This window comes from Anopheles funestus, chromosome 2RL (genome assembly GCF_943734845.2).
Source record: "Anopheles funestus chromosome 2RL, idAnoFuneDA-416_04, whole genome shotgun sequence".
Lineage (NCBI taxonomy): Eukaryota > Metazoa > Arthropoda > Insecta > Diptera > Culicidae > Anopheles > Anopheles funestus.
In genome coordinates this window covers 26,363,029-26,380,648 of record NC_064598.1, presented here as the reverse complement: position 1 = coordinate 26,380,648, position 17,620 = coordinate 26,363,029, and the positions used below count along the sequence as shown (strand labels likewise).

The window sequence follows — 17,620 nt, the reverse complement described above, 5'->3', positions numbered from 1 at the left end:
CGCTGCTAATGAGCGTTCGTCGCGCATATCTTATAGTTGCAGAAGAAGTTCAGAACGCTCGTTTGCCCTTTTCGCGTTCAATACGTATCGCTTCACCCCGCTTTCCGCATTCGCGCTTCCTTTGCAGGTTTTGCTTTTTTTGCAGTGTTTTAAAAGTTTCCTTTGTTTATTGTTGTTTTGCAGAAACGTAGAATGTGACTTTGAAGAATACATCGTTAGAATTGATTTAAATATTTGTCTACTATTTTTTTTTCATATAAATATTTTATACAAGTGCATAAGTAGATACTTCTATATGTAATTTTAGAGTTTTGTACATACTTCCACTGTACTGGGTGCATTATTTCTTATTCCTTTTTTTTTGTTTGTTTTGTGATTGAATGTTGAAGATGTGAAGAAGATCAGTAATAAAATATTATAGGTGATTGTATTGTTTCAAAATCCGATAGCTCTGACATTCTAACAGTTCTTAGCAGTCGAAGAAGGGTTTACTCAATCCGTATTTGTTTCGACAACTTGTTTAGGATGGAGCGCGCGATCTTATTTTCCCACTCGCACGCTATTTTCCCTTATCCATTGTTGTATCGTACTCTCGTTTCTTGTCAGTTGAAGTTGTATAACCGTGAGCGTTTTATAATTGCATGTAATTTATATTATTATCAAATTGATCTCAAATAGTTTATTGTGAACATTGGTTTTCTTATATTGATTCGGTACGCTTCTTTTTTTTTGTTAGCAGCTTGCATGGCTATTAGACCTGACTGGTCTTCTCATTCAGGACGATATTTTTGTTTGTTTTTGTTTTCAATAAGGAGTATATTTATATGTAACACAAATGTATGTGTATATATGTTGTAATTCATATACACAATATCGATCTACAAAAATAGAAAATTCTGCAGACTCGCTGTTGGATTTAGTTTTTAAAGCTAGAACTGTACTTTACAAATTGTATTTATTCCATGTACATGTATAGTAGGACTCCCTGGTTTTTTTTAATGATTTTTCGACATTACTTTTTAGAAGTTCTTTTTTTTGTTGCTCTGTTTGAGAAAGGGTGTTTTAATTAACTGTGTAATGGTATTTTATTATTTCTAAAAGATTGCATTCAGTTCCGAACAATACGTTCCTTTCAATTATACGAGGAATAGGAGAAAACTAATGAAATACGTGGGTCGAATTGTTTCAAAGTTTCATTGCCGCTTGCGAATAGATGTACTGTCATTTGTATAGGAAGTGCATTCAAAAAAAGCAGTAATTCGATAACTCGTACAGTTAAACCGAATAAATATGAAACGTGCAACCTAGATGCTAGTTTTGAAATGTGTTCTGTTAAAGCTTTAAATAATGCAAATGAAGTGAAATACTTCATATTAGCCAAGCAAAAATTAAATAACAAAACAAATCAAACTGTAACAAACGATCCTTTTGATCAAATTTTTACGCAAAACCAACCAATTTCTTATTTCTCTTGGTTTATTAGACTTCTGTCTACCAAGTGGTTCTCTAGAAAAAGATTTATAACTGCTCATTCTAACATTTTCATTACCTCAAACCGAAACACATATTTGCGAACATAAATATTGCTATCACAAGCAGTGATGAAGAGAAAATTGAAAGTGATGCTACTAAAACAAAATGGTTTTTTTTGTTTCAAAAAATGATAGAAAATGTTTTAGACATCTTTAAAACTTTGCCAACGTTATTAACAGAGCAAGCTGCAACAGAGTGTGATTCACGTTGATTAATGCCATAATTCCTAGTAGTTCTAGTTCCCGTCGTTCAAACTGTTAAATAGATACAAAATGTGCGATTTAAAAGGCTTCTCATCTCTGTTAAAAAGGGTGTTTTGAATAAGATTTGACGTGTCTTTGTTCGATCTATTTCTGTGTGCTTAGATAAAATATAATATGTTTGCCGATTACCTTTATCCATGGTTTTGCTTCACCCATTTGCATTTTTATCCTACATGTATATATATATTATATGTAAATACGTAAAAAAGCTTAATATCTACTGCGACAAAATTGGTTCAAACAAGAAACATTTCTACAACCATCGAAAGATTTTCCTTGCTTTGTTCTTTTTTGTTCCACAACAAAACATGTACACGATGAAACAATAATAAAAATCTAAAGTTTTCGACATTTGTCGTTCGTCACGCTACGTTTACGGACGTTTCCTGTTTTATCTAGCGCAAGAGGTTTTCTTTTTCAAATTTTATCTGAAACTATCGTTTGTTAAATTTCACATTAATTCCATAATGTATATTATATTATTTGTTTGTTTGCTTCTCTTTTTTGCATTTGTTTTGTTCATTGAACGCTTCCATCGTCGAACGCAAATGGTTATGCGATAAATGAGAATAACGATTCCAAAAGGAATTTTAACGCAATAAAATATTTTGTTTTTGTTTTACTACTGATGGCACTATGTTGCTTGATTATTTTTACTTACTAACTGGTTAAATTAGTCTCTATTTTTTGCCTTGTTTAAAACACCGTACTGTTACATATTTCAGGATGTTTATTTTTGTCAGATTTTACCACCAAATGGCAGAATCAAAAATATTTCGTGATCTGTTCTCTTTCATTCAACTTTAATCCCGCCCTATTTACGACATTCTGAGCAATGTTTTTTTTTTGCGTGTTCTTTAAAATAAAACACATTGTATAGAGTTTGATTGGATTGGACAAACGAAAAATGTAACGAAAGTTAAGAATCGGGACTATGCGATTAATAAATCCAATCAATTGTCTTCGTTTGGACAATGTGTTGATTTTTCGTTAAAAATTGACTTCATACAATGGATTTTGCAATGCTGATATGTGTTTATGTCTGCTCTATATATGGTTTTATCTCTTCTATATAGAACGATTGATGAAACGGTATGGAATTGTACAAAGAAATGAAAAGTTTTCGACATAAAACTGTTATGTATGCCTCGTGTTTCTACCGACTTTCGTAACAACCACCTGCTGTAAATTGCTTTCGGAATTTCGTTACCTTGAATATAACATGTGAGAAGCTCATTATAAATATAAGCGCATAATGTAGATTCATCTTCAATTATACATATTCCGATTTTCTGATCTACGATGCGTACGAGCGATCTTGATTGACTGACTGAGACTGACTTTGAGAAGGGATGTTTGCTTGCTATCCAACCACAAATTGATTGAGAGTACAATAAAACGAAGCTACGCAACTCTCCTACGGTTTAAAAAAAAAAACATAACACTAAATTAATAAAAATACATATAACAGTAAAAAAACTCACAAGCTTCATAAAAAATAAAACGATAAAAATAATCTTTATCATCAATACAAAATTCTGACATCGTCCTAAATCCCTAATCTAATTTGGATAAAACAAACAGTCTAAGCGTAAATAAAACGTTAAATTTAAAACTGTAAAAGCGTATCAAATTTCAGCTTTTATTTGTGCCGTAAAACCTACACTAAAATCTATAATCTATGCTGCAAAAACTGCTAAGGAACTGCTTTAGTACTGCAGACTGTACACATCAACGCGGTAGTTGAAAATCGTTCTCTAGATGTGTAAAACCGTTTGGCGAGCCAAAAATTAGACAGCCTAAAGAAACACCCGGATAGCACAGCAGGATGCTTCTTTGTATGTGGGAAAATATATGCTATTTGCTTAGAAAACTAAATCCGATCCGGGTACATTAACTTCCACTGCATCGCTGGATCCACAGAACGATCAATTTATTGATTTGAGAAGGAACTTTAATCGTTTTAGTTCTAGTATCCGTGAGATGTGAACGTTAATGTTACTTTACTTGATTATGAGTTTTTCCTCTACTTGCTGGGGTTTTCTTTATTTTTCTTCTGTTTTGATACCTACTCATCCTAACTTGTATGAACCATTTGGACTGCATATGTAGGACAATTAAATAGAATAATTATGTGGTACATATTTTCAAGGTACGCCAAACGTTATTTTTTCCGCAAACACACACACCCCTTATGTATTCGGTCGGTAAAATTAAATTAAAATATCTTACTGTCATTTGATAGTATAGTACGGTACTGGTAGTACACTTCCGATCGTATTTCCTCTAATTGCTCTCTACTGTGAGTACTCGGGGGAGCGAAAAACGTCATTCACATCCGCTTTCTGCTCGTTCTAAAATCGTTGCAATATTTCTATTAATAGATGTATAAATGTAAAATGTAAGGCAAAAAATATTTTGTTTCAATTATAAAATATTTTGCTTTGGGTTCGATTTTTCTACACCTTATTGAAAAACTGATTTTGTTTCTTTTTTTTTCATTCGTGCGAAATTTCTTTTGTTGCCATTTGCCATGACTTTTTATGTATAACTTCTTTTTGTTTGTTTTATTTAATTTTTTTGTTCAAAAACAAAAAAATGCTCTTCTAGCTTTGTTTTTACCGGAAGCCATTGAATTCATGGTTTGGCTATCTATAAGTTATAATGACATTTACTAACTTTTCTGTTTACTACAAACTTTAGCCAATAATTTGTCTTTTGAACGGTTGGTATTTTAAACATGCTTAATAATATCATTCATCAGAAACATTGCAAATGCACACAGTTTATGACAGGATAAATATCAAATATTTTTCATTGTATAAATAAAAAAAAGTGTTTCCCATTAACCAAACTTCATAAGCTTTCTATTGAACATCATACATTGGAAAATTCGATTGTGACACACGAAGAAATTAAATTAATTTTATACAACTGTTTGATTGAAACCAATTGCTGTAAATCATTATACTTCAAACAACAATTTAAAACTGTTATCATCCCTTTTTTGAAAATATGCTAAAATATGGCATCTAAATATTGCATTCCATCATCGCTTCGATGCTCGGAAAATTCATTATTTCAATATTGAACACAAAAACAATACCTTGTTCGAGATTCATTCACAGGAACACACACATAAATGAAACAAATATCTAAACAAAAAATGCATGTAAAAATAATTTTAACTGAGATTCACAGAAACAATATACAACAATGTAGCAATATTAAAATAGGTTTGCCTTATCGCATGATGTACGAAAGCATAATTATTTCAAATAATTTAACTGTGCCGCAGCTTTAATGCTCCGTTTTTTAGAGATATATGCTGAATTTCGTGTCTGATTATATAAATCGCGTATTTCATTTTGAAATGGAATAGGAGCTAGAGGAAATTCAAGAAAATTTCCCTTTCATTTTTTTCAAATTTAGGTTGTTTTAAACACAGTAAATTATAATGCTTTCTATTATGACATACTACGAAAAAAAGCTTATAGCCATTTGGTCAATAGAATAAACTTAAGCTATTTTTTCCACCGATAAATATCGATAAAATTCCAAAGGAACAGAATTTTGTTGTAAACAAATGTATCAAATAATGTTGCTGAGTTCTGTTGTTAAGGGTTTGTACAGACGATATGCTTCTTATTCTCCAGACATTCCTATAAATATGAATGTCATAAGTGAAAATCCTAGCACAGTATTAGACAAAAGAAGAAGAAAAAAATATTCAAACTTCTTTGACAAGTCTTACTCGAGTTTCAATGAAAGTTAACCAAACAAGTTTACCTCGTGGAATGATATTTGGCAAAAGGCATAACAACAAACTAAACCAACAATAAAAGAGTTTATATTTGTATATTGCACGCTACAAAAAGGTTGTATATTTGAAGGGACCATGCTGATACAACAAGGAGATGCACAAAAAGTATGTCTTTTATAATTACTGATCCCATAAGTTATGGGCCTTCCACCATTACTGGTTCAAAGTGAAGTGAATAAAAGTGGCCTATCGCCAGTCACATTTTTGTTGGACACACATTCATTTGACATTAGAAGCGCAAAGAAGCCTGTAGTCTTTACAAAACCTAACAAAATAACTCAAGCAATAAAGTTGAACAATTAGAGACAAATACTGCTAGAAGGTTTAAGTTGAAAACATAGAAACCGATACAATTTCACAGTAAGTTTTAGTCTCGACTGAGGTTTGTTGGTGGGAAAAATCTATCGAATAGAGAAATACATCGTTTACTGGTGGACTGTTTTAACGATCGGAACATTAAAAATATTACAGAACTACAAAAAAAATCACAAAAAATGTCTTTCTGTATCAGTAAAAACAAAGCATACAGGAAAAATCCCGTACAGAAGGGGGTTGCAATATAAAAAACAAAATATATGTGTTTCTTTTTACAGCACTAACCTAATGACGATAAAACTACGTCATTCCATCCTTAATATTAGTGCAAAAGACAAATATATAAACTAGGAAAAAGAAACATGGAACTTGAATCAGGAAAACGGAAAAAATCTGCCAACAACACAACCATAAAATTCTTAACAGTAAATAATAAAATAAGGAGGAACGATTTTTTTTTGTTTTGCAAAACTGTACCATTCCATTTTTGCTGAACTATTTTTAGCTTTCCTCAACGACTTCGCGGTGTATGCAGTGCTGTGCAGTGCAGTACCTTCTTATTAAAATCTATCTTCGATTCGGCTGCTAGGAAAAATTGTATTGCTGTTTAGACTTTTGTTCAAGTGTAAAAAGAAGTCAGCAATTCAATTTCTCTTTCCTCTCACTCGTTCACTTTCGTCGTGATTAGTTTTCTGTTATCCCCCATTGTATATGATTTGTAATTTTCCATTCAAAAAATATATCGATAATAACACACTTCATTTTTCCAATACTTTGAAAATTTTTCTGTTACGCAACACACTCTCTCCCCCTCTCTCTTTCTTCAACGAACAGTTCCCTTATTGGATTTGTATTATTTAAAACCATGCATCATATCATCAGGTTCCAATTATAGTTCCTATGACAAGTTTACCATCTCGAGCTGTTTTTTGGAAGCTTTTCTTCTTTGCTCGCATATACCAGAAAGGATTTCGTTTATGTTGAATCTGATAAACATATCTAAACAAGTGAAAAAAGACAAAACACCGCCATTTCTATACTATTTACAGTATGCTGCTATGTTTGGACTTGTCCAAAAGTGTAATTCCTTTTGTACGGCAACGGTAATTAAACGTAGAGATACTTTTGAGCGCATAAATGCGAAATATTGTTGTGTTACGGTAATGCACGCTCGTTGTGTATGGATGGTCGCCGACAGTGCACTAAGTTACGACTTATGCGATATATAATCATTTCTTCTACACATATTTCACGCTGTAAATATATTATAGTTGAGGCGGTTCTTATACAGTTAGGAAACCCCACAGTACGTTTCATGTTTTAACCAAATACGGTTAGTAAACCTGCGCATGAGTGTTGCCAATGTTTCGCTACATCGATGTAAACACAAGAACAGAGATCATATATTGTTGTCATCTTCAAATAATAAATATCGAATAATATAACATACAGATTACAGATGCGCAAACACTGCCTACGATGAACACAAATAATTCAATTAATGACAATCATTGATCTAAAAATTAATAATATCATTCTTCCAACGTGTTGAAACATAAAATCGAAGCTTCTTGCTTTTGCTGCAAATAGGTGAACCGCTCTGGAGAATGGTATTTAGCTGCTAATGGCGAATCAATCGCTTATTCGAAAACGTACTAATAAGCAATATCGCGGCATTAAAAATGATGCCCCGAAAGCTCGATGAATTCCAATCTTCTTATCGTTATTGGATTTGTTGCGTATGCCAATTGGAGGACTTTGGATGAAAAGTCCTGTTATTTTGTTGTTATGTCGTACACGCCGATCTTGCTTAATTCACACACCGGGTCCTAATGCTTTCTTGCACTTGTTTGTTATACACGGCGTGCAAGGATGAATATCATAACAAATATGAATAGAGGAATATGATACTCACGCACGTGGTAAGCGGGGATATTAACGTGCAAAAGGATCAACATTTTTTTTTTTTGGAAGAAGAGGTATGCAAAATACCTTAGTAATTAGGTTTCAATATTCTCGCGCCCGCTATTGATCACTGAATGTACAGTGTATTCAAGACAAGGACATGATGGTTATTTTTGGCTAAAGTTACCACATATCCCTCGGAGGTGATTTTTAGTCCACAGCAACGAGATACCTGCAACAAGAAAAATACATCAAATTTAAGGTAATTGTCGAGAACCGATCCCACATAAACAAGTCAGCGAAACACACACTGCACACTGTACACGATATTTCGTGATACACAATTTCAACATGAACGGTTTCCCATAAGACGGCGATTAAGAATCGAACAGCTCGAATGGGTATAAAATAATGGACGATCGAAGTAATACTAACAGCTAGCCATCAGAAACGGAAATGGAAGACATGGAAATGGTGAAAATAATTATCAACAAACTTACCTTAACGTACGGACACTCAAACTCCGACTGCAAGTGTCCATCCTTAGAATAGCACGCCACGTGGAAGCGATTACCGTGCGAATCACCAATTAGTACATCTCCAGCATCGGATATATCGATACCGTTCGGGAAGCAGGTAATTTTCTCACTACCGATACGATACTTAAACGTACCATCTTCTGCGAACACGGCCACGCAATGTCCCTTGAAATCGCACACGAAAAAATCCGTTCCTACGATAATGTTTCAAAATTGGATATTTTAAATTTAGCATTTATATTTAGCTGAGCAACAATTCACACAAAACCGCTAACTTACCGTTGATTGCTATATCGGATGGTTCACGCATAAAGTCGCTACAGTCGAACCAGTGTATCAGATTTCCATCCTCACATATAATAAACACGGTCGGTGAAACGCTGTCCACTGCTACAATCAAGCCCTTGTTTGTAACGGCCAATCCGGCAACAATGTCGATATATCTGTATGAACGGAAGAAAGCATAATAATTAACCATGAAATGTACCATTCGCAAAACGTCACACAAACCACCCGAAATTATAACCCAAAATTCGTTAGCCCACCTGATGGCGATCTTTTTGATGAAGTGACCGTTTTTGGAAAATATTTGCATCCGCGAACGCTCGTTGCCCCGATCACACACGACAAACTTGGCACTGGTGCGCATGACTGCTACCTTGCGCGGATAAAACAATTGACCCTCCTCCTTGCCCGGTACGCCGAACGAAAACTTGAATGTACCGTTCTTTTCGAATATCTCGATGCGATGATTGTTCGTATCGGCCACAACGATTTCCTCGTCCACGCCCAAACAGAAGCCGTGCGGCGAGTTGAACTGGCCCTTCGTTTGCCCGAGCGAACCGAATTTCGTTCGTATCTGCATCGGCGTGGCCTTTGTACGCCCATTCACACACATCGATGGCTGGAAGCGGCTCATCGCCATATCGCCACCAGCCCCATTCATGCCAGGACCATCAATATTCGGCATGTTCGGTGGAACGGGCAGGATAGGAGATGTCGAGCCCGGCAGTACGCCGGGGAAATCGTTCATCATCGGTACAGTGTCCAGGCTCGGGTGGGGCGTTAGCATTGCACCATTGCTCATATCTTGGCTGCCCATGGAAGAATATTTGGCGAGTGCCTGAATCGCGTGCTGGTTGCCAGAAATCAAGTCCGCCAGTGTAAAGTTCGGTGTCGCTCCAGCGGATGGTACCGTTGACGGATTGCTGTTGACCACTGGCACTATCGAATCGGTCATATCGTTCGAGGATGATTCACCGGCCAAATTTGCCAAACGATGTAGATTATACTCGGCAATGCTCGACAGACCGGGAAGAGCCGGTGGTCCCGCACCAACGACCACACCTGGTGAGGGTGTGCCACCATTGAGGGCATTAGAAGCGCCGGAAATTGTTCCCGCACCGGTCGCCGGTTCTGGGGTCAGCACATTAGGCAACATGTAAGCAGTGCCAAGATTCGTAATGTCCCCGTCGAAGGACGATTGCATGGAGGTCGGTAGTGAAATCGGACTGCTAGCCGTTACAGATGCAGTCAGTGGACCCTGGCCACAATTCCCATTTCCCGATTGATGGTGCGCCTCGGACACCATTATCGGCACGCCAGGTAGCGTGGGCGATGGTGTGGTTTCGTTCAATTTCGCCGGCAAGCATGATTCTGTACGAAATTTCCCAAACAGCTCCGGTACGAGCTGTTCGAATTTTTCGTAGTTGCTTTGAAACTCGATCGAAAAGTTTACGTCACCCTTCGGGGCAGTGCCCGTTAGTTGGTTCAGCTGGGCACATATCATACTTTTCAGACTCAACAGTTCCGGCCCGTTGGCCTGATCCAGCACCTTCCGGGCGTACTTAGTAGCGACTTCGATTTTCTCTACCGATTTCGCAACATTATCGTACAGATCCATTATTTTCAGCTCACGCTCCGAATGCAGCTTTTCCAAATTCTTTAGCGCATCCTCCCGGCACTGTTCCAGCACCGCCTTAAAGCTCTGGAATGACTCATTAATAAGCCCACGTGCCGTCTCGTACTGGCTCTGTAAATCGTGAAGCGACGATTCCAGCTTAGTGGTCGCTTGATTGCAGCATTCGATGTTGGACTTCGCTTCACGCATCGAACACTCCAGCTCCAGGCGCATCGGTTTTTCGGCCTCGCTGATGATATGGTAGGTATGATCATTCCCTTTGTGGTCACCGATCAAACATTCGTTGCATACCGGCGTTGAACAGTTGAAGCAGTAATACTTCAAATTTTCCGTTGCATGCACCGAACAGTAGAGCGGCTTGTGAATGGCCACCTTTTCGGACGATTTGCGCAAATCGTCCAGCTGTACAACCTTGTGATCCTCGAAGCAGCGCATATGCTGATGCGCATACTCGCAACTGTCGCACAGAAAGTTGGCACAGTCATTGCAGCGCGATATGGCCATCTCCTTGCTTTTGCACGAGGTGCACGCTAGCTGCGCTGGTTCGATCGTTGACAAATCAAGCACGTTGCTCAAAATGTAATCCTGATGAAGGCCAGCCGCACCCTTCGGACCGATCGGAGTGGATTGTTTGCAAATGGTGCAAACAATCGTAGTGCCACCATTCACGCCCTCAAGATTCTTTTCACCGGAACCATCGGCCAACAGCTTATCCAGACAGCTTTCGCAAAACACATGCAAACAGGACAGCACACGGGGTGAAGTAAATTTGTTTCTGTAAAGCAAATAAAATAACAATTAATTACGATCCCTTATGCCGATGGTGGACATAATACTTACTTGCACAGAGTGCAGTCCTGCTCCATCAAATCGGAAAGTGAACTGTTATCGAGCTGAAAATCGCCACCGGAGCTATCATTTTCGCTCATCGAACTATTGCCCACGTTGTCCAACTCCAACAAATCGTCCAGCTTGAAAACCTCCGGAAACATGCTGCTGCTGGTACTGCTACCGTTGCTGCAAACGCTGCTAGTGCTGTTCGGCGATGGACCACCGATCAGCTTCGGTACGAGTTGATCCGAACGAGGAGACACCGGTACGGCGACGCTCGGTGCGGTTGGTGGTAAAATCGCAACAGCCGCAGAGCTCGTAAGCGTCGTGGACGATACCGCAGGGCTCGATACCGCTGGTACACCGGCTGACGTACGTTCCACTACACCAGCGACCAACTCCGGTGAGGCAGCGGCCACCGACACAACCATCGATTGAATAGTCGACCCAATCGAAGCGGTTGTCGAGGAAACCGTCACGTCCCCAGCAACCGATGAAGTAGACGCTGCCGATGATCCACCGGAAGACGAAGTCGCCGACGAAACTAGCGAACTACCGCTACCGTTCGCACTTCCTCCGGATTTACTGGTCGAGAAAGAGTACATTTCAGCAAGCGTCATATTAGCTTCAGAAAATCACAACAACCACCACCACCACAAACACTGCTAATGGTCCCTTTCTAACACTGCGCGCTGTTGTATCCACCACCACGGTAATATAATCACTGACGCAAGTGTTTTGGGATTGGTACCACAATCAGCCGAACGCCGAAGATGCGTACGTTGACTGTTCAGAAAACTTACTTGATGCCAACGAAAAAAAAAACTAATTCACGACACCCAACGTTGTATGCTGGGAAACTTCTCTGCGTTCAGAAGCTTTTACACACTACTTCAAATCGAAGTAGCTAATGACGTTTGCTGTTGTATCGTGATATTTTTAACCGTTCCAGGATATGCGTGTATTTTGTTGGCCTTACTGTTGCTGGATGTTACAAAACGATGATGTTTCTTTTATCTTTGGTACAGGTTAAAACGTTGTCCAAATGGTTCCGCTTTCTTCCTTTACAACACACCAGATGAGTTCTATGTTCTTTCTTGCTTTCGCTCTCTGTTTAGGCCTGTGCTGTTTTGCTGGTTTATGTGCAGTTCAGCCCAAAATCTGTCGAATGAAATAGAAACCAAAAATAGGATTATTAACTTGACATATTGTTGTAATATTCATCATTGGATCATCAACCACTATTAAGTATATTGAACGAAAATCATTATACAGCTCAAGAATGAGACGTGTACATGAATTCTATGCCACTTAAACGATGCCTAAATTATGACGAACAATAAAACATTATTGCAGGTTACATAAGTTGCTTGCTTTTTCGGAAATCCACTGGTTAAGAATGCCCTAGCTTGCTTATGGTAGCGGACATAAAATCACCACAGAATGACCTACTCATTTACATAAATGCTAACGGGTCATGTAGTCGAATATATCTCCTTTGTCTTCCGGCTGACCTAAAGCAGGAGTTTTTTTTTGTCCCAAAAAGCTATAAAAACCCGCTATTCATGCCACCGCGCCTATCGAAACCTGCACCGAATCTACAGTAATCCAACGATCGGAAACATTCCAACGAAAAGCACTCTCAAAAATTGTTCAAAACGAATCATCCTTGCGGTTCGAAATCTAAGCAACCCTTGTCGAGTGCCATCCACTTTCCTCCGGGTCGATTTTTACATCGATTCAGACAAAATACGAACATTTGTCCTCTTCCACGTGACCTTTATCTGTGCCATTTCTTTTCTATCCTGTTACCCTTCCCCGCCATCATGCGCCATACTTGTCATGAAATATAAATCAAACACTGAGAACCACATTAGAACCACAGTTACGAAACAACCGACTGTTGGTGTTCTTGCTTCAAGGAACATATCCAGGAGACTGTACACTATGGCGTACGTTGGAAAGCGCTTGCAGTCACGTATTTCGCAATATACACTTGGCAGCTGGATTGATATTGTAATTTTGAAGTCCATTAGAAAAAACTGACGTCGGGTAGGACAAAAAAGTAAGGGAAAAACACTTTTTAAATTCAAATTTTAATTATTAACTTCTGAGGCACACCAACACCCGAAATTTTTTTTCACAAACACCAAGCTCTCTGTGACTTACTGGCGAGAATGTTAATAATTCACCGAAACTACACTGATGGTTTTACGTTGTCCATCCAAATGTGACTGAACAATTATTTGCAGGGCCACAGAACTTTCAATCGCACAATGCAGCATCTTCATTTTCTGATCAAATCATCATTGCGCACTAGTGGTGGGCTAGTCATTTCACGGATTACACTGGTGTCGGATGGAAGCGAATCGGAATCGATTCCGATCCATGAGTGAACGGGTTCCACTTGACCACTAGGTGCAAATAGCTCCTGTAAGACGATTCCGAAAGATGCAAAAAAAAACTATAGGTAACTTCGACGCGTGGATGATTTCGGATCGAACCTGCATCGAACTTGAACGCGCTGCACCCAGCGATCGGAGTCGATTATCCTGTTGGACTGTTGAACCTACTGAATCTACATGTTCAGATCGAACTGATCCAGTTCCACGTCACATACGGATGACTCCATCCCAGTAGTTGGTAATTCGACCCGTACATCACTAGTGCACAAATACCATGGCAACATGAACAAATGGCGGTAGGAATTAGTCAACTTTTGCGCCATTTAAGACAGATGACTGTGCGCCTCCATTAAAAAAAAACCCCGTCAAATTGTAACTTCTTCTGATGAATATATCTTTTTTTTCCTAAGAACTAGAACCGTGTAATGCTTCTTAAAATTGAGGATTAAGATTGTTTCTGTAAACAATTTTCAAGGATGAAACGTTACATAATTAATGGAATTAAATTGTACTCGATAAACCGTTGACCATTAAAAAAAATGTTCTCCGAAAAAACTTTAGTCAGATATTTCTTTTAGTCAGATATTTGTCGAATTTTTACTGTAAGCCATATACGCAAAAGGATTACCCGAAGGTAAAGCGTGTGTGTGTGTGTCCACACCAATACCAAGCAGACATCTACCATCCGACCGGAATGAAAAGCAAAGCAAGCTTTGGACGTGTTCCGCAAGCTACGGGGGAAAATTGCATAACACCCCCATCGAAACGTGCGCTGCCATGAACGGAAGAGACACAACCCACGTTACACGCGAAACTCTCTCGCCAATGTAGGCGAAGGTAAAGGTTACAACTGGAGAAAATTGGCAAACACACCCTAAACGCTGTAATAAGTAATATCCTTTTTTGCAAATGACTTTCATTTGGAAAATGTACCATTCTCCAGAAGCGAATGGTTCGTATTCGAAGCTTGTTAAGCAATGCATTTATAAAAATTGCATTACATTATTTGCTTCTTTCTCTGCAAACATTCAATTTATCACCAAACTGCAAACACACATACACCGAAAACCGATCTGACCGAGGTATTAAAAATCGATTGTTTTCCGTTTTGTTGCAATCAATCATAGGACGAGAAACGTGGATAAAAAAAAGGTATCATATCACTTATGGATTACATAAATTATACAACAGTCTCATCACAATTCCTGTATCACTATTGATCGCTATTCGGAGGCACTTTTACACGGGTTTTCACGAAGAAGACACGGTGATAAATATCCAGCACTAATAAGTTCTTTTCACTAATTGTTTTTCCCAATTCACAGGAATGTCCCTCTTCTAAGTGCCACGCCACAAACGAACACCAGCATCCCTATTAAAACTATGTGGCAGACCTTCGCTTGAGTTAGTTCGTTGGTCTTCAAGCGTTACATAAATCACTCCAACTTTTCACGCACGCAGTATTTTGTAGCCCTGTGAGAGCAAAACAATTCACCGTTTGCAAAAATGATGAAAAAAGGGCCAAGTAATAGCACGGCCACATACCACGGTATCACGGTAGGACGGTGACGACTGTTCGTCTGCTACTGCTGCTGGCTGATCCTAGTGGCTGCTGTCGTGCGTGCTAGCAAACTGAGCGAGTATAAGAGGTAGCGAACGAAAAAAAACGCGTCTAGTAGCCTATGGTTTGTATAACGTTGGCCGTGAGCATAAACTGTTCGCAATCGGAGAACGAGAGCGAGAAAATGGTACCGTGCCGTTCTGCGTCGCCGTTGCATGTAAACACACGCGGTGCATATAACGCATCAACCCCCTTAAAACCCATCACGCGGCGCGGTCCCAGTGAAAGGGGTTGCTTGGAGCAAGAATTACAGAACGGAACGCGCGTGGTTTGCTGTGATGACACGATTTTGGGAGAAAGCGAGATGTTCGTTTCGCTCGGGTAAAATCCGCCAAACGGAGAGGAAAAACATTACGCGAGAATCAGGTAAAGGTGCCAGATGGACCAGACAAAGTTTTAGGTGGACAGATTGTATGCGCGTGAGGGAACGTTGATTTCGCCAGCCAACTAGATGGACGCTTTTTTTCTAACTTCTTTTTGGAACAAGAAAGCATGAACTGATCATGCAAAATGGGGACAGGCGAAAACACGCTGAAGTACACGTGAAGGTTTGCGCATCCCAATTTTCTTATATTTTCAAACGGAAAACAAGAAAAAGCAAAACAGGAAAGGTGCAAAAAATAAATTACATTATTAATCGCCACCGACCGAAATGTCATGTGGTAAAATAATAACACTAATTGCACACCCTGTCGCGCTCACACCCATTCGCACGGGACACACACACAAGTCGGGATGATCCATATATACATTCTGGGGTTGGGTGTTTTCCTTTTCGGTGGTGGAAAGAACTATTTTTAATTCAGCATGCCATTTTACGGGTGCTACTGCTGATGTGTACGGGCCGTGAAAAGCGGGCGGTAAAAAACAAATCCGTACTTCCACGTTCGGTTCTGTGATGGTAGGAACCGTGATTATGTTGTAATCATATTTTCAAATATACATTTGTCCTGTGTGGTGGTGGATAAAGAACCTGTTTTATGGTGAAACGCGAAACAACATAACCTTACTTTATGATGAGCCAACATTTGCGATTATGCATCCTAAATAAGATTTGATTTGTTTTTGGAGATCGGCCGAAGTAGTGCAATTTGCAAACTGCCAACTTCTGCTCTGCATTATGAACAGAATAATTGGGGGACTCTATTCGCTGCGCTACAACTCCACATGGTCGCAGGTTTCACTCGTCCGATGCTGTTGTGCGTATTAGAAGTTCTTCTCCCTTTTCCTTTTGTTCCTTTGCCATGGCCTGCTTGATTGTTGCGAGATTCGCGCGGACCACCAAAATCATCGCTCAGAACACGGGTTCGCGCATACATTCGCTCACAGCTAGACAGGCACAAATACGCGCGATGAAGTGCGCGCGCTGTCAGTGGAACACATTTCGGACAAACGCACCGCAGCATCAGGCATCATCATCATCGCCGCCCGATGGGTTGGTTTGGAAAGAATAGCAGGCCGTAGAACGCACAGTCGCACGACCGTCACACACCTTTCCTCCTGGCGCACACACACCTTTTTTCTCCATTCGCTTCGCAACCCAGAGGCAGGAACACGCGCGTGCGGCGTTAATAGCGCAAAGGGCAAAGGGAAAAGTGTGCAACGAATTGCGACTGCGACAATTTCGTGCGTATAACGAAAGTTCTTCCTAGGACAACCTTTTCGCAAACCGCAACTCCTCCCAGTTCATCTGCACTTTGCAAATATAAGACCGTATAGAAATCATAACTATGATTGGACACTACCGCGCTACGGCAATAGACAATAATGCGAAACGGCAGCTCTTTTCCGCACCTAAACCTAGTGTCTGCCGAGAAGATTAAATCGATATCAATCGGAAGGGAGCCTTTTCCTTCCCCCAAACCTACTGCGACACTACGATCAATAGAATGCAAAGAGGAAGACGATAGTATGCACATAATCAACCATCCGCAGCTTAAATCACGATATACACACGCGCACAGACACACACTCATTTTTTGCACTTCCCGTTGGGCGATCCCGATAGTTTAAATAGAGAATCTGCACGAATTTTCACATCTTCCCTCACACTTCCGGTGGACTGGATGTGATGGAAGAAGGTGAAGCTGTGATTTGTTTTCCCCCTTAGTACCGAAAATTCTCACATCATACGTCCGGAAAATGTGATTGCATCACCGTTCAGTACGCACCGTATCACCAAATCACTACGTGAATCGAGAAAACCGTGTCAATAGGCACGAGTTGTTACGTTTATGCAAAACGGAAGACCAATTTACCTGCATCCTGAAGTTGCGGTGAAAAAATCCCGACCGTGTAAAATCTTAACCTCCAGTGTCACTCTGCCCTGCTTCTTGGTTGCTTCGGCGCACTCGGACATCTGCGCAGGTTGGCTGATGTACATCACTTTGACAACCAACCAAAGCGGGCTGGTTTTGACGGTTGATTGATGGGGTTCGGAAGCATCGGAATTTAGCGGACTATT

At 39.6% G+C, this 17,620-nt stretch overlaps 1 protein-coding gene across 6 annotated transcripts; it reads right to left on the bottom strand.

Annotated features, from left to right (window-relative positions):
• Positions 1–719: 719 nt before the first annotated feature.
• LOC125765290 (brain tumor protein) lies at positions 720–17,548 on the bottom strand. 6 transcript variants are annotated; one of them, XM_049430251.1, is made up of 7 exons: positions 17,415–17,548; positions 11,934–12,291; positions 11,140–11,715; positions 8,924–11,074; positions 8,658–8,821; positions 8,340–8,572; positions 720–8,071 (listed from the first exon to the last, which is right to left on the bottom strand). In XM_049430251.1, the coding sequence occupies exons 3-7, from the start codon at positions 11,559–11,561 to the stop codon at positions 7,967–7,969; spliced, it is 3,075 nt and encodes a 1,024-aa protein (XP_049286208.1). In that variant the 5' UTR covers positions 11,562–11,715; positions 11,934–12,291; positions 17,415–17,548; the 3' UTR covers positions 720–7,966. The 6 variants fall into 6 exon arrangements, with proteins under 6 accessions (XP_049286208.1, XP_049286202.1, XP_049286205.1 ...); XM_049430245.1 differs by having other exon boundaries at positions 11,140–12,291; XM_049430248.1 differs by having other exon boundaries at positions 11,140–12,291; positions 17,328–17,419.
• Between the last annotated feature and the right edge of the window lie 72 nt (positions 17,549–17,620).

What these genes read in the sequence shown, in the direction of transcription:
- LOC125765290 (XM_049430245.1), bottom strand. Translation starts at nt 11,750, where the DNA reads ATGACGCTTGCTGAAATGTACTCTTTCTCGACCAGTAAATCCGGAGGA. An exon ending in ATCAAAAAGATCGCCATCAG is followed by an intron (nt 8,822 to 8,923) that starts GTGGGCTAACGA and finishes CCGTTCATACAG; the next exon opens with ATATATCGACATTGTTGCCG. An exon ending in ATCCGATATAGCAATCAACG is followed by an intron (nt 8,573 to 8,657) that starts GTAAGTTAGCGG and finishes ACATTATCGTAG; the next exon opens with GAACGGATTTTTTCGTGTGC.